Source organism: Copidosoma floridanum, unplaced genomic scaffold (genome assembly GCF_036245765.1).
Source record: "Copidosoma floridanum isolate Cflo_tuat_1 unplaced genomic scaffold, Cflo_Japanese_pri ptg000018l, whole genome shotgun sequence".
Taxonomy (NCBI): domain Eukaryota; kingdom Metazoa; phylum Arthropoda; class Insecta; order Hymenoptera; family Encyrtidae; genus Copidosoma; species Copidosoma floridanum.
Genome location: NW_028321895.1, coordinates 2,095,036 through 2,120,000, shown reverse-complemented (window position 1 = coordinate 2,120,000; position 24,965 = coordinate 2,095,036). Strand labels below are relative to the sequence as shown.

The following is a 24,965-nucleotide window of genomic DNA, read 5'->3' as shown; positions in this document are numbered from 1 at the left end:
GCGATTATTGAGAACTTTAACAATAATATAGTTAGAGAAAACAGTTAAATAGTGTTAACATGTACATAAATCTTTGCAACTTTGCTTTATGCTTTTACATTTTCCAGAAATTATTTCAAATACGCACAAACAACAACAGTGGTATCAATGAAAGGAGTGTGCTAAACTTTTTGTTTATAATATAATTTATTGAATATAAAAATATATAATTATCAGAGTCGAAGGCTTTGTCAATATCTTTCATAAAATGAACCATGCTTTGAAGCTGTAATCTGGATATCACGTTCGTAAATAAATCGAAAGTGAAAAATTGAAATGGTCTTCTGGTACAGCTTAACAAAATGGAATGCACACTGACTGTTCGCAATAATGAACAATTATTTTTTTTTGTTTTTGTGAAAACAGTATTCAAGTAGAAAAATTATCAAGATGGTATGTATTTTATTTGCGAATTATGTATCACCAAAATAGGGAAAGAGTGAAAATAGTCGTAGTTTTTCATAAATTTTTGCACTTAATATATAAAACAACAAAATTATTTTCCAGAGAACGAAAGGTGTAAGATAAATAAACTAGGAGCAGATGGCATTTATCAACAATGTGCAGTTAATAGTACCTTGTTAATTTTATTAATGTATCCATGTCTACATGGACTCTGTAACTATCGTTTAAGAAATCATTTCCTCATAATTACTGACACGATAACTTACAGTACTAGAAAAATATGTTTGATAGTCATTATGTTATTTTAATAGGTAAACGCTATCTATTTCTAGCCTCCAACCTTACATTTCTTTTAGAAAATCGTACCTTAAAGAAATTTCACCCAAACTGCATTATAATAAATAATACCTTAAAAACACGTTAACCACGTGATTTTGGCTGGAATTAAAATAGTTGGTTAGATATAAATACTGAGAACTAAAAGTAACTTTAGTTTGTAAATAAAGCAAATTACATTTTATAAGTTAACATTCAAGATTCGTATGGTATAGAAATATAAAATTTGATGCACCGATAGATAGTCAAGAAGCCACATGATATTTCATGTCTAATCTTTACATATTTTCAAACTGATCAACACGACGTTTGGTGTTGCCTTTGCGGATTTCACGCAATGTCTTATACTTATCACGACCCTGGCGAACATTTTCTCTATGAATTTTGTCCATGACTGTTTCCTTTGTTTCATCACGTGACTGAGCCAAATCTTGCTTCAGCGCCTGCAAGTATTACAAATCACTATTAGATTAAAATATTTAAAGTTCCAAATTAAAAAATAACCAAATTTGTTATAATAATTTTATTATTTTATTATTTCACATTGTCAGATCCCAATGTCGACTATTGTACAATAAACATCTTAGAAATTCAGCACTACCTGAATAATAAAATTAATTCAACCAGTTTTAATGACTTATTTCGGGATTTATGTACTTCAATATGATAATGTAACTCACGAAGTTAATTAGAATTATCTGATGCATGCCCTAAAAATTTAAAATATTATGAGCTCCCGTTTGTAATTTACTCACATATTTCTTTATTTTTTTGTAGAGTACGGCACAACAACGGTCAATGAAAATGTCATAAAACGTAAAATACAATTTTTTGCGGTTAATGGAAAAACTAAGCATTACACAAAACTAGTATACTTAAGTTAAAAATGTGAAATTAAAAAAACCAATCTAATAAGTTTCATTAAGCCCTGATCAATTTCATAGTTTTCAAGTAAATTGCAAAAAACTGCGTTTTTGGCCATTTTTTTGAAAATCGAGAACCTGCGTTTCAGTGAATATTAAGACTTTAAAATTACTATGTAATGTGTTTATTACCCTCAATGTCTATAAAAATGATCAAGATCGATCTTCAACTTTTGAGGAAACTTTGAAAAAACTGAAAAAGGTATTCGGGAAATCAGCCGTAAAAATATTTTAGGGTAACGCAGACCAACAACTGTTGTCTATCACAAGGTGCTCTACACAAACCTGAAAATCCGTATCATTTGACCTATTAGAAGTATAAAAAAAGTTGATGGTGTAAAAAAAATTAAATCTGCGATCTTTTCCACACTAGCCAAGTATCCTAAGCGCTAATTAAGCCTACTAAGGATTCAAATTCTTTGTGAGACACAGTGCTAGCATACAATAAGCGTAAGAAACATTTATCATTAATTTTTAACCTAAAATAAATTAAAATAAAAACAAGATACAACATCAATATCTCGAGCAACTCTCTAACTACAATCACTATCGTCTACTGAGACAGTGGTTTGGCAGCATGCAATGAGAGTTCACTCGCAAATGCAAATATGGCAGAGAAAAAATGCAATTGCAACATAGTAGGAATGAAAAAGATTAAAAGACTTCTTAGTATCGGTTTATACTTGCAATGATCTGATTCTAAATGAGATTGCCAATATGAAACAGGGTGTAAAAATAGCCAATGTGAATGCAAAAAAAGAAAGCTTAAATGCACAAATATTTGTTTGAAGAGCGTTTTGCGTCTAGCCAACCTCATTTCGCCGTCAACCAAGGGACAGAAAATAACGAAACTTAGACTTGTATTGAAATTCTGGTTACTATAAGAAACATTAATATCTAGATTCCTTTATTTCATTACTACAGAAAAAATTGTAACTAAATTTAAATCCTTAAGAAAAGTTTTTTTAAGTAGCTTATGCTTAGTTATTTTTACTGTTTCAACATAAAAAAAAATTTCCCTATTTTTAAAATAAAAATGTACGACCAATCTACAAAACAACATCGCAAAAATAGAATTTTGAGAATGTAACAGTTTTATTTATTTATTTAAAAAAAAAATTTTTTTTTGTGGAAAACTAAAAACAAATATTTCTCACGCTTTTTGTATGAAGATTGATATCTTTCAAAGAATTAAAGCCTTGCATACATTCTGTAGGCTCTGATGTGTATATTTGTGCATAGAAACGTACACAAGTGCTTCGCGCGCCAACCTCCATAGTTATTCGTTATTCCATGCTTTTCAAGATAAAACCCAAGAAAAATTCAGCTGAGGTCGATGGGGGTATGTGGGATGGCCACTGTATATGCTTTCTCTAGAAATATATGCTTAAAGGGTAGAGCTCTGCAATAGACGTTATAGAGTATGTACTCCTTAGCCGTTGGTGTATTCCGCAAACGCTGCTACACCAAGACCACATGTAAGAAAGACAGGCAGGCCAAAGGTTTTACACAGTCCGGCTGAGCAAAATTTATGCAGTAATATATCTACTGTTCAACAGAGTTCGTGTCGAAAAATTAGTATATATGTGATAAGAAGGTTGTATAGTGTTAGTATTAAGATTCCAAGTGTACCCATTTCAGGGTTTTTATGTATCTTGTATGTCTCTCATCTTTACCTTCCTTGTTCTTTTTTCGATAATGACGATCATTTTCCCCAAGTATGCAAGCCATCTTGATCAGTTTCCCCAACACTTCTGCGGTTTCTATTATTCTTTGATTAAGTGCCATTTAAAATAATATATGTATAAATGTTGTGTCATGAAAAGACAATTAAAAGGATTATATTTTCTACATTGTTCATCACTATTATTACCAAAAAGGAAAGCTTAGCTCAGCAAAAACTTTATACTTAAATATAAACGAGTACAAAATTAATGTAATTTCATTTTTGGTTTTACTTTTAGTTGGATGAATAAACTTATCATCAATTATTCGTATGAATAAAGTTCATCTATTTGCGTCCTGAGCGATGTAAAAAAATATATGAAACGATATCTGCATACATTTATTATGTTTTCAATCAATCTACCAGCAAATAATATTCACTTACATACATACGTGTATGTATTAATTTTTTTAAAGTTTATGTCTCATTGTAGTTTGCTAATAAAACAAATTTTAAAATAAAATAATATTCATGCATGTATATGTGTGGGTAGATGTCAGAGACCATAAAAATTAGTAGGGTGTCACTAAGATTCCAAAAAAATAGAATGGGGGTAGTGAGGGTCAAGAAAAATCTTGCGGTTCGTAGTAGGGGTGAATGGTGGCCACTTAGAGACAGTGAGAGGTCTAAACAAAAAAAAAGCTAAGCCGAAATAAGAGTGAAAAAGACATAATTGTACCTTATTTTGTGGGGGGCTGTGGGGATTGTATGGGGGTTTTGAGGGATTTTTGTGAACGGCCTCACACGAACAATAATATAATATAGGCATTCCTACATATATAAACGTATAATTTAAAAAAAAGGCTCGTGTATAGAGGAGTAAATAGTTTTATACATATATGTGTGTAGAGTTGTCATTAAAGCTAAATACAAGTTCATCAATGACCTAAAATTATACGAGATTACGTAAATTCATATTTGTTAATAAAAATCTTACATTTTTTTTTAAAGTTGCAAAATCACAGTATAGTGCGATCAACCCAAAATGTATCATGTCACATGATTATTAATTATGTTATTTTTATTAGTGTACAATATAATATTAGTTTTATTTTAATTATGTTATTTTTACACAATAAAGATATGTATGTTGGAAAATCCTTTTTTATGTGTCGTTCGACGAAGAATATGATCAAAATACTAAAAACTTACTACGACATAGAGGCTATTGTAGAAAGTTTATTTAAACAATTAAATTTTGAGTACGAATATTAAATTTTTACTAACTGTTATGAAACAAATTTTTTTTTTTCAATGTAGGCGTTAAGCTTAGAATTAAAGAAAAAGCTTGTGGCTCAAATTTAATAAAATAAGAGTTAAACATTCTTAAAAATGAGTCTTTAAGCAAACATACTTATCGTTGTATAATTTCCCATCACTTGTATTACAAAATATTTGAAGAAAAATTTTTGGTGACCCGTCATCACAATCTCTCACACAGATTACTGTTGTCCCGTCATTGCCCCTGCAGCTTCACCACAAAATAATATAAAATTTCATCGTTTTCTCTCTGTTTTCAGACCTATACAGCCCTTCAGTGACTCCCCAAAGAATTTTTCTTGACCCTCCACTGGCCACCCCACCTCCTCCACACTTTTTTTGTAGAATATAACTGAAACCCTACTAATCATCATGGATCCTGACATATACCCGCGCACTTATCGTAATTCACTAATGACATAAATTTTAAATGAAATAGTTTGTATAAATATGTGTATAGTTGTATGAATTTAGAGAAAGTATGCTGACGTCGTTTCTTTTATTTTGGCATATAACATTTTCATCTATTTACCCTACCGCCCTTTACTGACCTCATTTACATACTTTAAAATTTACCATGTAATCCTTATTTTCAGCTTTTTTTTATGCCACTCAAAAGGTAAATAGATGGACTTTATACGAGTAATTCCTAATCTATTTGTATAATAACCAAGAGTCAGATTAAAAATAAATTTACATCAAAATATGTAGATTGTCTGTATTCATATACAACCTTCTTGAGAACTTGGATGGCTTAAATTAGTGTTCCGTCGGTTCGGTATGGAATATACCTCTATAATAGCCGCGTCGGTCCATAATTCAAGGAAGAAAGACTTTGCTTCCGTGCAATCGTGCACACACATCCGCACTTGTACATGTACAGCAAGAAAAGAGGAGGGAAAGAGAAAGAGACAGTTTTCACACCAATTAGTCGAGACAGGATCGAGTCTCCCCCTGCCTGAGTGGAGAGAGGGAGGGGGGAGAGTCTTGATCAGCGCCGACGCATCAGAACTAATAACCTTTTGTTTTAAGTAATGAGGTCACTCTACGTCTGGCTCTCTTGAGATACTTACGTCAGCTCTCTTGGGGCTCACCGTAGTAATTCGTGCTTATAGTTTTTCTGTGACCTCGTGTTTTTTTCACGTAGATTACGTTTAACGAACGCCGTGCTTTCTTGTGTGCTCTTTCTCAATCCCGCCTTCTGATCGATACGCCGCGGTATATACACGTGTTCGCGATCGCGACGCACCAGCGTCCTTGTGGACACACCGAAGTGATCCGTGCCGCACGCGATCAGTGGCCCAGCCACCCACGACACCGTCACTCTCGCATCAGCGCGAACGACCAGGCGCCGACCACCAGGTTAGCGACGCGCCGTCAACGAGCAGCTCTGAGTTGCATTCACACACACACACATACACACACGTTGGCTCACATCTTTGGATTGTATTTTATTCTTAGTTTATTCAGTGTATTATTTAACGTTCGTAATATTCAGTTTAATTCAGTTGCATTTAATCCAGATTGTATTTGTTTTTATTTCGTTAATAAATTAAGTTTTTTTATGCCTCCCGGCTTTTTTTCCTAAGTGCAGTATTTTTTCTTCCTTTGTCCTCTCCCTATAAAACATAACTACGAAGCCTAGTCAAACCGACAAGGTTTAATTATACATTACATAAATTAATAAATTAATAATTTAATTAACTTTTTTTTTATAATTCTATGATTCTTTCCAAAACTCACAAATAAATGTTTTCAAGTTGCTGCTATTCTGTATGATAATAATAATGATAATAATAATAATAATAATAATAACAATAATAATAATAATAAATAGTTACTTAATTTTTAAAAACTTGTTACTTTTAAAATAAATAAATAAACGATTGTTAGTACAATTTGGCAGGGTGAATAAGATCTTTAGAGGTGAGAGGAGAGCAAATATGCAGCTACGCAGGCAATAACTATCATATGGATATACCTATATACACGCTTTTATGCGTACTGGATCCCTTTTTTTTAATTTAATAAAATAACCACATGTAGATTTATTTGAAAAATTAATCAGCTTATCTTATAGTAATATATCACACTAAACTAAAAATTGGAAATGGAAAATTTGAACAGTTTTGTTAGTGTTTAAGGAAGATCATTTACTCAACATATACATTAGCCGCAACGCAAACAATGGATTTAAAATAAATAGTAATCACAGAAAAGTATCATTTGTGGCAATATAAGAACTCAATAACTATCCAAAAACCAATGCCTTATCCATAATTTTAGATTAATATTTATCAATAGGATCGGAATTCGGTAAGCGGTGTGGTTTTCAAATTCTGACAAAAAATTGGTCGTTTTTCTACTTTATTTCATCGAGACATTGCCGTATCTTTAGTTCCTAGTAAAACTTATCGTACAAAAACGATTGGCAAAAATGCGGCAAACAATGTTTTTGTGTGAAGGCGTCGATTATGTGGAGGTCTATTTTCTGGTAGTAAATTACCTCTAATTTTGCCAACGCTTTGGAAACATCCGTTGGCCTCATAATGGCGAACTACAATATTTAAACATACTTAATATACATGCGTATTTTTAACTCTATATTCGATATGTACGTATAAACATTTCATCTTACTATGTCTGTGAAGTACGGTTATGTAGTAGACTAGATACATTTATCACAAGATACATATTAATAGAAAGATCTAATGTAAAACACATGGATACACAAAACATTGCACAACGATTGACATTGTCAATACAGTCAATAAATACAATAAATAAATATTTAACTATAAATATAATAAAACTATAAAATGCGAAAGTGGAGCTCTTTGGTCAAGTACAGGTATACACTGGATTATAGTAGACATTTGAGGCAACAACAACAGATTGCAGACATACTTATCACTAGGTAATATATGATTAAAAGTGAGATTTTTAATGGGAAGCGGTAAAATTTAAATTTATGTGCGGTTATTAGAGTGTTTAACAATTTTAAATAGCATATTTTTGAATACATAGTTGAGGTTTTTAAATCCTCCTGTTTGTTGATACTGCTGTTCCATTAATATGAGCTGTTTCAAAAATAAGTCTGTTTTGCAAATTGTTTTCTACATCTAGAATTTTTTTGTTGTCTTTGCTTAACGTATATTGTGATTCCCGTCTGTGTGCAGATACTACTGAGCTGGTCTTTGAGCAAAAATGTTCTTTAAATCTTATTTTTAGTTGGCGTATGGTATGAGCTACGTATTGAGCGTTACAGTGATTGCATTTTAAGTGGTATATAGCATTTACTTTGTCTAACATATTAGTCTTATTCTTACCCAGACGAACTAAGAAGCTAAATGTATTGTTAATTTTAGATACAAGCGAAAAATTTATTTTTGCCAAGATTTTTTTAGATTTATTGAACAAGTTATTATTGAAAAGGGGGAATGTAAGGAAACGAGAAAAATTGCAAGTGTTATTATTAGATGGGCTATTACTATTTTGGCCATTTTTAATATTGGTTCTGTATTTGTGTAAACGTTGTTTAATTATATTATGACGAATATTGTGAAATTTTTTATGTTAAAGTAAAAATGATGTATCAAGCAAATTATTAATCATGTTTTTCTTTTAAGAGATATGATGATTAGATGGAAAATTGAGGAATCTGCCTGATTACGTAGGTTTGGAGAACCAATTCGTGATGATTATATTGTTACTGTCTATTATAATTGTGGTATCTACGAGGTTAATATATTTATTGTTTTGAATTTCATAGGTAAATTGAAGTTTTTCAGGGAAACTATTGAAAACATTTAAGGTAGCTCCTTGCGAAAACGTACGAAATTAAATATATTTCATTTAATAGATTTTGATCCACTGAATCCAACGGTGTTCTTGTTTATACCCCAAGTTGAGCAAAATCTCAGACACGAGCTTATATGGCAGAGCATCAAAATATCAGCTTTACAGGCATTTTCCAACTCACGATAAAAAACCTGAGCAGACAAATTATGATGTACTTGTAAAAAATCTCTATTCTCCTCAATCCTGTCATGCAAAATGCTGATAATGGGGCATTTTCCAACGATGTTTGCCAAGAAAGACGTGAAAATCAGATTCACGATTATAAATGACAGACGGTAGTAGAATACCAACACTGATGTACGTATATACGTATACATACACAAGTGAAACTCTCCTACTTGACTAGAGCAGTAGAAAAGGGAGATACCTTAAGACTGTATAGATAGAATCAGATGGTACATATAAGATTGTATCATTAATGTATACATACAATAGAGTAATGGGTGCAATTAAAATTATTTTTAATAATATTTAAGCAGTGGTTCTCCAAGTCAGTCACGACCAAATCGGCAAAGAGAGGTAAAATGTGTGAGCCCATAGGCGTCTCATTAATCTATTGGTAAAAGTTATTATTAAAACTGAAAAAAGTATTGTTAAATAAAACTTTCAGCCATAATAATTATAGTATTAAAAGGTAATTTATGTTTGAGTGATCTTAGTAAGTGTTCTTTCTACACTATTTGTGACAAGATTAAAGGAAACATTAGTAAATAATGATTTAAGATCCAATAACATAAGACAGTAATTGCTTGGAACATGGAGATTTCTAATTTTATTCATAAATTCTTTACTGTTAGATACTCTCCAAATTGGAGGCTTTACTTCTCTATTAAGGTCGTTGTATACTAGTTAAGATAAGTGATATGTTGGACTATTGATAAGTGAGATTATGAGTCTTAATGGAATATCCGTATTGTGTACTTTTGGCAGACAGTACATCTTAGACAGTAGTGTTAGTCTAGGTAAGGCTAACATTACTGTATTTTTTGCATAGTAAATTGTTCTCACTTAAATCTTTAAATATTGTGTAGACATCCTCTTGTAACGATTTTAGTAGACTCTTTTTTAGTTTTTTAGGGGTTCAATGGTCCTGTAGTAAATCATGTATTTTTTTGTAGTAATCAGATTTTTTTATTGCTACTGTAAGATAACTTTTGTCTGATATAGTAAAGAATATATCATTATTATATTTGCAAAAGTTTATGATTATTTTAATTTTTTTGGGTATAATTATGTCTTCTAACAAAATAGTTTGATATTTTTAGTGTTGTCCAACATAAAGTTGGAAAAATAAGTTCTAACTTCATCCTAACATTGGTCTGTAATTTTAAATACTCTAAACAAGATTCTGCAGTTTTGAAAATTCTAACACATGAATTCTTAGTTTAGACCTCTACTTACAATATCAACTACATCATTTGGTATTGCTTAATAACTATGGCATATATATGTCGTTAACGTTCTTCTGTAAACATACATATGTAGATAAAATCAATGATAGTATATATTTGACAACTATTATTGCGATTTTAACTAAATGGTCTCATTTATTTTATTATTTTTAGTACAGTTTTTGGTGAAGTAAATTTTCGTTGAAAAATGAAAAAAAAAAAAAAAAAAAAAAAAAATGTGTTTTTCTAATAAACCTTAAATACTAAAAATGGGGAAGTTGGGCTCAAATGCTACAGGAAGGCAGGGCCCCACAAATAAATGTATACATATATAGTTGTTTGTGTAAGGCATACCACACGAACTCAGTGGCCACTCCACCTAGCCCTAACGACCTCTGTAGAATTTTTCTTGGGTTTTACCGAAAAAAGCATGGAATCACAAACAAGTCTTGGAATTAGCACGTGAATCAGTAATATTATAACCTTACTTGTAGATTTAACCGTAGCGATTGCTACATATGTATAAAATATTTGTTTATCAAAATCAAATATCAATTGTATTACAATTTTTAAATTAAGCTCATGCGGTGGTAAGCCTTCACTAATATTGTTTAGAAATTCAATTCGAAAATTTGTATAAATATCATAATCAGATTTATTAACACTTGTAAGTAGCATGATCCATGCTGTAATATGTTTTCGCTTCTCCTTTTGCATGATTTAGAATTTTATTATTCAAAAAGTGTATTTGTTATGAGAAGTAAGCATAACGCTATTTACGAAAAAGTTAATATTTTAACCAAAAATATCGTAACAAACATCAGTTGTTTTTATTTCAAAACTTTAACAACCATACACATTACTAATTAGTGCATCGAATCACACGATTCTTTATTAAAGTTAGAACATTAGAAGGTTAGCAAAAAAAACGTGCACGAGAGGTAAGTCCTACCAGTGCATACATACTGCTTTAACTGAGAATAAGAGTCTTGTAATATCGAATTTCTTAGTGTGTAAGAATTATTACCAGAAACATTATTCTCTCCTGTTTGTCCCACCCCAATGATGAACTTCCAGTCCCCTGTACGTCACACAACGCCACTACACCACACCACACTGCACAGTGTCATGACACAACACTACAGCACATTTTTTTTTTTTAGTTATATGTTTTTTTTCAAAAATTTGCAAATTAGTATATATTAACAGAGCAGCTTTTGTATGTATTATTCAACATTTATTTACTTACCATTAATTAGTCACTTATAAAATAAATAAATAATTGTCAATACAGTTTTTTCCTATTTTTTCAAAATTTTCCTAAAAAAAAAAAAAAAATTTGGTACTGTACAAATACAATAATTGATTTTGTCGCGTTTTTTTTTTAAATTTTGTCTGTGTGACTGAGGTGATTTTTTTTTAATATAAGGACATTTCTCACATAGTAAATAGGGGAAAAGTTTAGCTTAAAATTTAGAGAGGTGGGAGGAGCACAAATTTATGCAGCAACGGTGAAAATTATTTCTCTCATGTAAATGTACTTACATACACGTTTTTATGCACACTTAACATTTCTTTTAAGAGAAAAAAAAAAAAGTCAGAGAATTATATTAATTGAAATTACATCAACTTAAAAATGAAACAAGTTTATTTTAAAGTTATCTTTTATACAAACAAAAATTGAAAGGTTTAAATAGATCTTACAAATGCAATTTCAAGTGGGTTTTCCGTAAAATTACTTGTTAAATTGCAAACTTTTAAAAAATTTGAACATGTGAAAAAGGGTACAGTTGAACGATCTACGATTTTTTTAGGGTATTTTTTATGGTATTTTTAGTATTCTTTAAATAATACCTGTCAAAAAAATCTATGTGTGATGAAGGTCCTGAAGGGACATTCACTGGCACGTACTACTATGCTATTAAAGAAAGCGGTACTACAGGACGGTTTGTTTTCATTATCGATGTACAATTTGATTTTGGGTATTAAATATGGACTAGGAATAAGTGCGTGAGCGTATGTAATAAATGTGAGCGTGATGTTACAGATGTAATCGGCGTAGGTGGTAATTGTTTTTAAACCATCGGAAGATTCGATGAAAGTGTATACTCTTGTACTGGACAGCTTGAAGAATACCTCTATATTGTTTGTGTTGTATTATGCCAAAATATATTGTTTATTATTGTTCAGTTATTAAATATTAAAATATTTATCAAAACCACACCCAACTAACCTAGGTATACTGATTTCACTTATGATTGTATCACCTTTGTTAACAATATTGTTTCATAGAAGGTATATTTATATTCATATTTCTATTGTCTGCCATATAATTTTATGGAAGTATACCTTCTTACTTGAGTATTCAAGCATCTACTGTCCACTAGTTTACATTAAAATTTATAGTAATTTTAAATAACATAATTTATCGTATTAACTTATTTCCTATTTCGCATACATAATTTTTATACTTTCATTATATTCGTCTCTATCGTATGAATACTATAATTTTTAATTATCTGTTTCGAACATGCTCAATTCGAATACATAATTTTTATACTTTTATTACATTCGTCTCTATCCTATACATACTGTAATTTTTAATGATCTGTTTCGTACATGCTTAAAAAGTTAAATAATTTTTTTTACTATATTTTGCCTCAAAGTAATGGTATAAGTTTTAGTTATTTCCATAGATGTATTGAGAAATTTCACTAAAATTCTATAGACCCTTCCAGCTTTGTTTTGAATGTGATAAAAAAGCACTTGCAAAATCAAAGCAATAAGTAAATACTTGCAAAAACTATAGTCAACAACAAATTTTTCATAACGAAATTTCGACAAAAAAGATAAAATGTATAGAAGTACTGCTATAAAAAACATAAAAATTGTTTTTTTACAAATCTTTAACGTTTTATTAAAAATTCTTATTAAATAAAGTACGAGAAGCAACATTCTTCAACCGATATATTTCCGAAAAGAGTCGTGCCATAATGCTACCTTTGTAATTGAGAAATTTTTTGCGTGGTTTTTACTTTTAGAAAATATCTAAGGTAATTGTAGTAGAAATAATTAAAAAATGGTTTTACAGAATTGTATTCATGACTTAGACTAACATTGCATCTGTTTAACTTCCACAACTAGCCATAGAACTTTTTTCCAAGTAATAGGAACACAACCATGGAAAATACTGTTAATTCATCATACCTTAGGGTTTAATGTTGTATTCAAAAATTAAATATTGATATCCACTTCTACAATGTACAACTGCCCAAAACCATTGATAAAATGTAGAGATGTAAAATTGAAAACGTTCAATGTCTTAAAAAATTGAAAAACAAGAGATTTGCGCCAAAACGTTCCAACAAGATTTTTTTATAAACTAACAGCGATGCGCTTATGAATACACTCACTTCTCAAATAAGAAGATTTTAAATTAAATGAGTGGAAACATAAAAACTCATAACAGCATAAATCATGCGATACATAAGGGCTTTGTTAAAGCTAATAATAATATTTATGTCAATTTTTGAATTGAAATACCAAAGTCTTTTGGAAAAAGCTTTACACATCATAAACTTCATTTAAAAGTTGGCGCAATAGTTATGGTAATCAATAATTTACGTATATCAGATGGTTTGTACAGCAGTACAACGTTCAAACTAACTAAATTGTTGAATTACAATATTAGATTTTTTTTTACTTTACCAAACCTTTCAAATGATGTAACTTTTAGTGAAGTAAAAAAAATACTTATCAAATTATTTTATAACACTTCAAATTTTAAATAGTTAATGAAAATTAAATATCGTTCATTTCATGTTCTTGTTAAACTATTAATACTAAGTTCTTCATAACAATTATGATAGTAGATTTCTACTCTACTTATGATGTACTACTACGAGGCGTTTATAAATTTCTTAAATGGAGATAAGTACTATCATTTACTTAATTTTATTTAAGATTGTTAGCTTTACATGAAACTTTATTAAACTACGTTATTTGACTTTTATTAACTGTCATCAGGTAACATTTATGGTTACTATGAATAAACGTACGCAAGTTTTTTATGTTATGGCGACAGTAGAAAATTGTGGCGCCTGGCTATGGGAAGGTGGTTACCTTTTTGACTTTGATCCGCTTGACAAAGATTTTTATAATTTCTTAATTCAATAGAAGGAATTCCAAAAATATGTTGTTTTAATGAATCAAATACAAATTAAAAAGTAAGTTTATTTAGACACACAGAAAAAAATGAAAAAATGTCCTTTAAAAATACATTTTCATTTATTATTGTAACAAAACAGTCTTGTTAATAAATGTTACTAATTATGTACACTATTTTGGTGCATTTTAAAGTTATTTATTTTAGACAGAGATTTTCCACATCAACGAGTGCATTTTATATTCTTCTCATGTAATACTAGATGGCGATAAAACTATGGTAGTACATCCAATGATTATTGACAAATATTACATTTCTTAATTAGAAATATTTTTTTGTTTTTTATTGTTAAAATGTAATGCTTTTATTTTTGCTATAATCTGGGATTCATTGCTTTTAAGATAATTTTTGTTATAAATTTTTTTTTGTGAATTTTCAACAAACTTTTCCCTCCACGAGTCGTAGAACAGTCTTTATATTTTAACAGGTTAATAGATCTGGAAGAAAATTTTGTCAAATAATGAATTTTATAAAATAAACAGTATGCTCAAATACATAGACCGTTGTTTTAAAAAATATAATTCCACTGCATGTTTTTATCTATTGTACATATAGTACTTGTTAATGTATAAATTTTTTATATCTTTATTTTAAACTTATTCGAATATTTTTGATTTCACTGCCTTTTACTTTTTGTTGGACCAGTTAAAAGATAAAAAACTTTTAATGTAGCATATAAACTTTGTTATTAAAGTGATATTGACATGAATTACTTTTGACAACTGAAAATGCGTAGTATTTAATACTACTTATATGTAGGTGATTTTAAATATTTTCTATTTAATCCCACTTGATCTTCTACTTGATTTACTATGTAAGTATTAAAATAAAAGTGGTTTTACGTTTGACAATGAAGGGTTCCTAGTATTGAATATCAAGGTAATAAAATATTCAATACTTTACGTTATCACTCAAACAATTTAAAATAACAATCTTTCAGATAAAATAGAACTATAAAGTTAGTTATCAAAGTTATAAAATAAATAGTTCTCTTGGCAAAAACGAAAAAAAAAAAACAAGGTTCAGCGTAAATTTCATTACTGATATTTTACTTACATCTATCACTGATTGTTGTTACTGCTGCTTTGGAGTTCCCTAATGCTTCGTGCTGTAACTGTCAGTGTTTCCTTAAACTACACAAACGAGTTTGTGGCCAGTAGGATGTTGCGATTTCTGCTTTCTCTGCTATCGCGGGAATCACTTTCGGCGGGCCTCCTTTGCTGTACATCGCTCCTTGGCGTAGTCTGATACTATTGATGTTCTCGATACACACTCAAGTTGCCTCAGCCAACACGTTATGCCTTGCGTGTATAAGGTACTCACGAGTCACGAGAGTCACGAGTTGCCTAAAACTAACTGTTATTTCTTGAATCGAATAACTGCTCTTTATTTTTGTTTGTATTGTTTACTTGGTCTTGTACGAAGCGTCAAACAGTAGATTGAAATTTTGGTTTTATTGAAGTTAAGGTGGCTCCTCACTAAAAATCCCACAAGAAGAGTGAGCATACTGCAACACAGATTTTCATTGACTGTGGAGGTTCTTGACTAAAAATGGATAGGTACCTATAGTCCCTTCAAAAAAAGTTTAGTCACATCTACACCGTTGACCTATATCGTACAATACAGTGACCCGAGCAGACGTATGTATACAAATCTGACAACATAACCCTTGTATGTAAATAATAATAAGCTGACGATAAGTACCTAACAAAAAAGACAATGCCCCCGACAAAAATTATTTTCTTAGTACAGCGTCTCATTTATTTTTATTATAATTACGATTCCCTACATTTTCTATTCATTTTACATACAACTTTCTGACCAATTCGAACTAGGGGTAAAGAGTACAGTTGTTGACCCCCCGATAGTGATTGACCGCCACATGTATTTTTAAATGGAGCCTTTATATGTAGATATACAAATTATACAGGGGTCAATCACTACCTTAAGGTGTCAATGACTGTACCGTTTACCCCTACGCGGGCTACCGCTCTTCGGTGTAGCTGACGCCCCACACTTTTCATCTGTTCCGTGACTTGCACAGTTATCTACTATTTTCACAAAATATCCTAGAAAACCCATGGTAATGTCCAAGTACCTGAATGTCGTTGGAAAGATTCTGATTTCTTCTATCTGCTACATAGTTTTCTGTTAAGAACTACAGTATCTTTGCTGAGATATCATACAACCTGCGCCACCAATTTGACGACCCTCCATAAGAGGCTGTGTTACAGAGTCTATTTTCCAGTTAGTTTTTTTCAACAATTTTGGTGGTGACGAGGTCTAAAATTTTGGGAAAAGACTCCTTGCACCTTCAAGAATCATCCTGTAAAATATTATTTAATACTCCAGTGTTTTGATTTAGTGAGGAGCCACCTTAAATTTAAAGTTTCTCTATTAGAAGAAGTAGAGTCTTCATCTTGTTGAAATGTTAAAGATTTTTGATTAACGTCATTGGCTTGGGATGTACTGGGTTTGATTAGAATATTAGTTCGTCTTGGTAAAAAACCTGAATTTTTTTCGATTATTTCTTGAATTTCACTGATTTCCGAATTTTCGTCACTTGAGTTTTTCATTATATTCTGAGAGGTCTCTTCTTCAAGTGCATTTATTGAGTTTAGCAGAAATAATCGTTCTTCTTATGGTATTGGCGCGTTGGATTGTGGGTCACTAAACTGTGAAGTAGAAGCGGTGTCGGGTTCGAATGACAAGTCTTGTATTTGAGCTCTTGATGTTTCTTTTCTTTGTCTCGCTTTAAATTTTTCCGCTATTGTAGGTGCATTTGATTCACCCTGTCCGCCTTCCAAACCCTGAGGTACTTTTAATATTATATCTCTAGGTTTATTTTTTCTTATTTTAGGTACTAATTGTATGCTTTCAATGGTATCGGAATAAGATTGATTGGCTTTTGACATATTTTGGCGAGCTGTCGAAGTTTTAGTTTGTTTATGTTTTACAGGTAGCAACCGAGCTTTTAATGATATTTCTTGGTCCAAAGAATTATCTTTAACACTTTCGTCTTCATTCCATTCTATGAGATTTCTCGATAAGGCGTCCGCGTTTGTATTTAGTCTACCAGGTTTGTACTTATAAGTATAGCTATAACCTCGAAGTCTTGCTAATAGACGCAAGCTAACACAGGTGCTTTGCATAATATTCTCCTTAACTCTTTAAAGCTTTTTTGCTGAGTATATGACCACTCAAATTTCTTTCCTTTCCTTAACAAGGACGTTAAAGGCTTTGCAATTTCTGCAAAATTTTTGACAAAACGACGGTAATACTTCGCTAATTCTAAAAACTGTCTAACATTCGTTTGATTTTTTAATTTCAGAAATTTTTTGACAGCTTCTAATTTGTTTGAATCTGGTTTGACTCCATAGCTTCCTATTTGATGTCCTAAATAAGTTGCTTCCGGCATTAATAATTCACATTTGTCAAGTTGTAATTTTAATTTTGATTTCGAAAGTTTTTCAAAGAAATGAGTTTGTTTTTCAAGAAATATAAATAGCTTAATGCTTTGCAGTCCTAATAAAATTACGTCCATTAGTCGTTGAAATGTTGCAGGTGCATTGCATAGTTTAAATGGCATTCCTACATATTCATAATGACCGTTAGGTGTGCTAAAAGCAGTTTTATGTCTATCTGCAGGATTAATTTCTATTTGATGGAATCCACTGGCTAGATCAAAAACGGAGAAATAATTTGAGCCTCCGATTGGCTTTAATATTTCAGTCATGTTTGGTAGTGGATAAGCATCAGGGATGGTTTTTTCATTTAGTTTACGGTAATCTATCATTAATCTGTATCTTTTTGTTTTATCAGATTATTGTTTCTTGGTTACTATCCACAGAGGACTACTGTAAGGGCTGTTTGATTTTATGATTGTACCGTCTGCTCATAATTTTTCTATTTGAGTTTTAATTTCTTGATGTAATGATAAGGGGTAGCGGTATTATTTGACATATACAGGGCGGTCGTCTGTCGTAGGTATTGTATGTGTCATAATAAAAGTACGAGGAGCCGGGACACCTGGAATGTAAAATAAGTAAGCGTATTTTTCTACAATTTTTCTTATTCCTGATAAACTAAAAACAAAGTGTATTTGACTAGAAAGAGATCATGTTGAAAATTTTTTTTTGGATTATCCGAAAAATATCGCTCTTTTTTTTTCTAAGGACTTATTGAACCTCCCTCGTATAATATATACAATACAATTGCATTAGCAAACATCGTAATATTTTTGTGTATCTGTGTTTTGTACAGTAATTGGTATTATAAAGTGATTCATCGTATCTATATTTATTGATTTTATGACTGCTAATGAGATACTACTGTGCAGCGTTTATTATTTTTCTAATTGAACTCTTCGATATCCTAATAGAAACTTCATTGACGGTAGTTTTTGACATAGTAAGTAACTCGTAAAATATATTATTCTGCAATATAAAAGAGCTTAGACTATAATACCAAGGTGTTGAAGCATACGTTTAACACAAACAAAATTTTTCGGTGACTAACAATTCAAGAATACAAAACATGTGGACAAGAGAGAAAATAAAAAGTATATATTTTTAAGTAAAAAAATGATACTTTACAAACTAAGGTGAAAAATTAATGGAAAAAGTGTCACATACGCATATCGATTGAGGAACAACTATCAAATACATCAACACAGTCTTATATACAAACATGTATTGTGTATAAAAGAAATGGGTAATTACGAAGGTCATGAATGTAAATACAAAAAAAAACTCTACTGTTGTAATTTTTTGTTTTTACTAGTTTTAAAACTAGCATAATACTAATAGTATAATAATAATAAAACTAGTATAATAATAATATAAATAAGAAGTAAAAAAAAAAATTACACATATTAATATATGTTTAATTCTTTGTCCTTGATGGCGTAGAAAAATAAGGAAATCACATGTATCCCACATCTATTTATTAATTATAACAAAACACATTAATTCTAGGTAACTGTGGTAATAGGGATACATATAATTTTCTTATTTATCTATATCATCAAGTTTACGCAACTTGATTATTTTTTCGCCAACTAATTGCGAAAAACTTTTTAGTGTTCTTAGCACACTTTACGCAAAAAAAATATTTTTGACACGTCACTTCTTAATAATTGGCTATACAGAATCCACAGTACATATTGAAAAATCACGTTTACTATCTAATAAACATTTAAATTTGAAAAAAAAAAAAAAAAATTAATACGAAAAGATATTGTAAATATTGTGTTTAACATGCTTTTGTAAAGTATGACACTATTGACTACGAGCATATCTCAGATGGCACCGCCAATGCCGGAGTATCAATTTTTCTAGCATGAAAGTATTGGATCTTATGGGAACGGTTTTATTTAAATTAACTACAATTCCATTTTTATGTGGTAGTTTATGGAACTGGTACTTCTTACACGATATTGGAATAGTTTATTGGAAAAAAAATATTCAAGAGAAAACAAATCGGCAGAAGAATAAGAAAATAAGAATCACGGGGCTCTTCAGGTAAACAGCATGTATCGACTATACCGATGTATATGGGACATTTGATGAGCTGACTAACCTTGCCTGGCTAGTATGTGATTAATCTTGACTATGTAACGAAGATAATGTAGTAATCACTCCAAAATAATTTGAATTCGATAAAATATTCTAATGTAGTGTAAGAAGTATCGATTCCAGAAATTACTACATAAAAATAGAATTGTAATCAATTAAAATAGTACCGTTCTCATAAGATCCAATGCTTCTATGCTGGCAAAATTGGTACTGAGCTCCGGCATTGGCGGCATCACCTGAGATGTGCTCGTAGTCAATATTTAATCTCTTGTATTTTTCTGTATGTTTTATCACGTTTGTTAACAGTTCTATGAGCTTAAACTTTCATTTTGTAATAAAAATATAAATTATATTTTAAGACTTAATTTGATGTATTACATTTTAATGAATATTTATTTCATCACCACAGGTACAACTTATAGTAAAAAGAGTCTAGTAAATAATTTTACCTTTATAATAATTTTTACTACGTACACTTTTTCTTTGATTACAACAAATTTACGAGTTATAATTTTACTAAGTTCATCAGCTGACATCGATAAAAATTAATAAGCCCTTACTCATAACGTCATACACTAAGTCGGAATAAAATTAGCAAAAACTAATTCATGTAACAAATTTAATGTAATTATTCTGGAAGATGCTAATATTTTTTTTGCAGCACTTTAAGCCACGCATTTACAATAAAATTTGTCAACAACGTCACAGAACATGATTTTACTGTGCACCCCCACTCTTGTTCCCTCTTCATTGCGTAGACTTTGTGAAATGCAAAGTTATTATACACCAACAAATCTTGACCCTTTTTACTAAACATGTGATACACAAGATGTGTTGTAAATTTTAACACCGGAGCATAACTGACAACTCGCTATTGAAACTACATTTTCTGTAACTTCACCAATTTCGTAAAGTTTCCTGTGCCCTTTGCATTTTATTTTTAAGTATTAGATTTGTAACTGTTTCCATCATTTAAATATTAATATAATATCGTACGCATGCATCTCCTAAGAGATTATAAAATGTCAAACTCTGATAATATAAACAATCATGTCTCGTAATCACCAGGCACCATCGTACATAAAATTTAGCTAGTAGCGGGTGCAATTTGTACTTTTTTTTATCTGATGGGCGTAATCGGTATTTTTCCTAAAAAGTAATTAATTTTTATTGTACACTTTGAAAAAAGTTACTGCAAATTAATCTTGTCACTTTATTTATTTATTATTTTTTTTTTTGAGTCTCTGATCCGAAATTTAGACTCATATTAAGCTTATCCAAAACTTATGTAAAACTGTGAACCATTAAGTATTGACAGTAATAAGAAAAGTAAAAAAAGGAAGAAATGAAAAAAATAATAAAATTAAATTCCTAAACGGGTTTCTTGCTATATTATATATCAAGTATTTTTAGTTTTCTGGATTTCAAATATTATACTTAAGGACGTTCGGTAGTGTTAGCGGGGGGAAACATTTGCGCGGTGAGGGGAAACCAGCGATGAATGAAGATTTGGCAACGTCGTACGGGTCTTAAATGTGTGAGTGTTCATGTACACGCATCAGGTGTCTCTGCACACTCTACACTGTCTGCTCGTCTGCTGCGTGCTGCGTCGGTTACGACAGCGTTCGTGTATCAATGTTTTTGTGATAAAGCTGTAAGTATTTGTTACTGATTTATTATAAAAGTGTAGTGAAAATGAATAAATGAGTAATTAGAAAGACTTGTTCCCCCATGTCGTCTATCATTCCCAAAACAGTGATTAAAAATCTAAGTCAAAATAAAGTAGATTTTAATATTATTGTTGATAAATTTATGGAAGGTAATGATGGTTTAAGATCGTTTCTAATAAATGGGCAAAGCCCTTTAATCAAAAGAGCTACCAGTGTAAATAAAATACTTGAATTTTTAAATGACTTGACAAGTCTCATACAGCATGGGATGTCAGATAAGTAGGATGATTTCTAAGATGAGTGATTCAAACTATGAGCATGTGATTTTGTAATGTGCAAAAAAATTGTATCTTAAGAAGAAATAATAAATTTGAAATTAAAAAAAAAAAATAAATAGCGTGTTATTAACATTTATTGTTTTTTATGGGAAGGGGTGGGCGTTCTGTACATACACTCACGCACACACGTAACCTTGTATTTTATGCGTGAATGCATAAATATCTACAATAATATTGAGATATTTACTGATCAACATCCTAGAACATTTTGAATTTCCCGCCACTTGCGACGTTGCCGTTGCGTTTCGGTCGAGCTTTTATTTAATTTTTTATTTATAAACGAATCAGACGATCGTCGCAAAACTTGGTATACATCAAATTAATAACATTATCTGTAACATATTAAAAAATTGGCCAAATTCACTGGCCCAATTTGCTTAAAACTGTGATTTAGTCAGTTCTCCTATAAGCGACAGTGTTAAAATGACTTAACTTTGAAATTCAATATCTCGAAAACGAAACAGAGGAACCTCTTTAAATTTTGACTGGTTTATTGTAACAACAATAAAAACGTCTGGTCAAAATTTCAGAAAAATTCGTTGGAATATTCAATCACTACCGAACGTCCTTAATACTGCTTTTTATAAAATGTATGTAATGTTAACACTTTTTAAAATATAATAAGTATACAAAATTTTGTCACAGTAGATACTCCCTAGAAACATCTGTAAACAAGTAAAAGTTACGGTCTAACTGGCTGTTAGAAAACAGTTTTTGTTGAAGGATTTCAAAATAATTTAGAACAATTGTTATATTTGATTGTATTTTTAATTTGTAACAGAGTGGTAAAATTATTATGTAAGGAAAAAATTGTTTAAAAATGGACAACAAAATTAGTTTTACAAGGGGTTGCCAAAAACAATGGATTATTAAAATGATTCTAATTTCATTAGATAAGATCAACAATCTGATTCACAAGCCTTTAAATGCTGTTATTGTCAATCTTTTTACAACAGAAAATTATCATAAAAATATCAGTGTAACGTTTACACAGCAAAGTATTTTCCACAAGTCAACTCATTTGTGAGCCATAAGTCTAAACGCGTCGTATATAATTGTATTTGAAAACCGCTTCTCGCAACGACTTTAAGACTTTAAGACAACTTAAGGGGTGAATGAGCACTCGCAAGTTATATTAAAATAATATCTATCTATTCAAAAAGAATATGAAACGAAATACAAAAGATTATTCGCAGGTGTACGCGTGTGTGTGTGTGTGTGTGTACACGCCCGTCGAGCACTGATGCTCGACAAACTGGCAGCGCAAAATCGCGGTACGGGCAGACTAAGTACGCGGGCTAACAAGGACCGCTGCCCTTTACACTAAACTACCGGTTGGCAGGCGTCCCTGCTGACGAAAGCTGATGATCGCTCGGGGTCGTTCCTCACCTCTTCGACCTGGTGCCACTCGGTGTCTGGGGGTTTCCCGTGGCAGCTCACCCGCCCTGGTGAAATCCGCTCTTGCAGTGGTCACCGAATATCACGGGTTGTCGCAAACACCACCACAACGAGGAAGAACAATTCTCGCGTGACAACAACAAAACAAAACCGCTTCACGCGCGGTCGCAGGCCTAAGCTTATCTGCCGCTCTCTCAGCTTTTCCTTACTTTCCCCTCCTTTCCCTTACCTCTTTCCTACCTAGTCCCTTTAACTCTTTTCCCTCCTTTTTCCCTACTTCCCTACCTACCCTAGCCTACCAGTGATGGCTCGACCGTCTCTCACCGTCACACTGTATAAATTCAAGTTTCACAGTCCTAATCCTGTAACTTGAAAAAATGGTTGTTTTCAGTTGTTTTGTAATAGATTAAAAACAAAAGGTTTTAGCAAAAAAATCAAACGTTTCAGTTGTTTAGCAGGTAATTTTATTGCGGGATGAAAACTAAAAAATTGATTTTATAACGAAAAATACGAAAACACGCTACGATCGAGCCACCTGATACTTTTTTGTTACAGAATTAATTTTTTAACAATGAAAGCACGTAAAATTAAAAAAATTTTCCTTTGTTTCCAGACAAGCTTTACAACGGCGTTGCTTTTTGATTCCTACATCACGATTTTTATTGAAAATATTACGTACAAAGTAGATAATTTGGGTTTTGTGCGTTTTTAAATATGTTTTGGTACGTTTACAGTTGCTTTTAATTATTATACTGTGTTGCACGTTCCAAATCATAGTTAATTTATTAACACACAATTATCTAAGCTATATCTGTTTATTTTAATGTACATGACGAATACGCGAATAACAAAACATGACTGTAAAAGTCTCGTAAACAATAAAATAATTCTTGGATGCTTGAGCGTAGATTGAGCTGCTTCTTCTTTTTCTCTTTTTTTTTTATCTTTCCATGAATAAATTAAACCGTTATGTTATTCTCCTTAAAGCTTACAGGCGAAACGTCTTCAAAGGCTGCTTATTCCTCAGTTTTAAAAATAAGTTATTAGAGGAAGTTTTAATTGTTGTATAAAACTCCCATACTCTTGATTAATAACTTTTACTAAGGCAATGTTGCACTACTGTAGCCTTAGTTAAAGGTAGGATGGCCACAAAACTAACGCTTTGTAGAAAGTCTTTTAAATAAAAAGGGTGAAACATACTTCGTCAATACTTATATACTTTGTAGCACGTTACACTGCGCAAATCAACTTCAAAACCGAACTGATCAATGAGGACGTTTTAGACGTCGGGTCATTTCAGTACTTTCATTTTTCTTTAAGTTTGCTATTTTTTAAATGTTTTTTAAATTACTTTATTTAATAAGTACAAAAAAGGTACTGGTTCTAATGAAAAGGTATCTACTGAAACTTGTCTCATTACAGTGACATAACGAAAATAATGATTTCAATTATTGGAATAACATGATGAAAATGGACACAAGAAGTCATTAACCTATTTTATACGAATTGTAAAAATTGAGCATAAAAAGAACAGAAGATTTTTGAAAATTAAAGAGAAATAAAAACAATCATAGGTGACTCAGTAAATCAGGAGAAAAAATTGAAAACATGGAAAGGGGGGAGGCCAACTAAATCTGCTTTAGACCTGTTTAGCACAGTTTGAGCGCCTTTTGGTCCCTTAATCTGTTCCTTAAGTGATTCTCTGTGAATCTTTGTCTCATTTTGATACTACTGGAAATGCAGTTTTTCGCTCATATTTCAAAAATTGGGGGTGAATCCTCTCTGAAAAAAATATACATTTTACAAGCACATACTAT

General features: G+C 31.1%; 1 protein-coding gene across 4 annotated transcripts in view; it reads right to left on the bottom strand.

Moving 5' to 3' along the window:
• Positions 1-932: 932 nt before the first annotated feature.
• The window catches only part of Moe (moesin), a 236,779-nt gene continuing 212,746 nt past the window's right edge, over positions 933-24,965 (bottom strand). For all 4 annotated transcript variants that reach the window (XM_089592508.1, XM_089592506.1, XM_089592505.1 and 1 more), the window contains one exon: positions 933-1,223. In XM_089592508.1, coding sequence (XP_089448634.1) covers positions 1,059-1,223 — 165 coding nt within the window. In that variant the 3' untranslated portion in view covers positions 933-1,058. The remainder of the gene's footprint in view (positions 1,224-24,965) is intronic.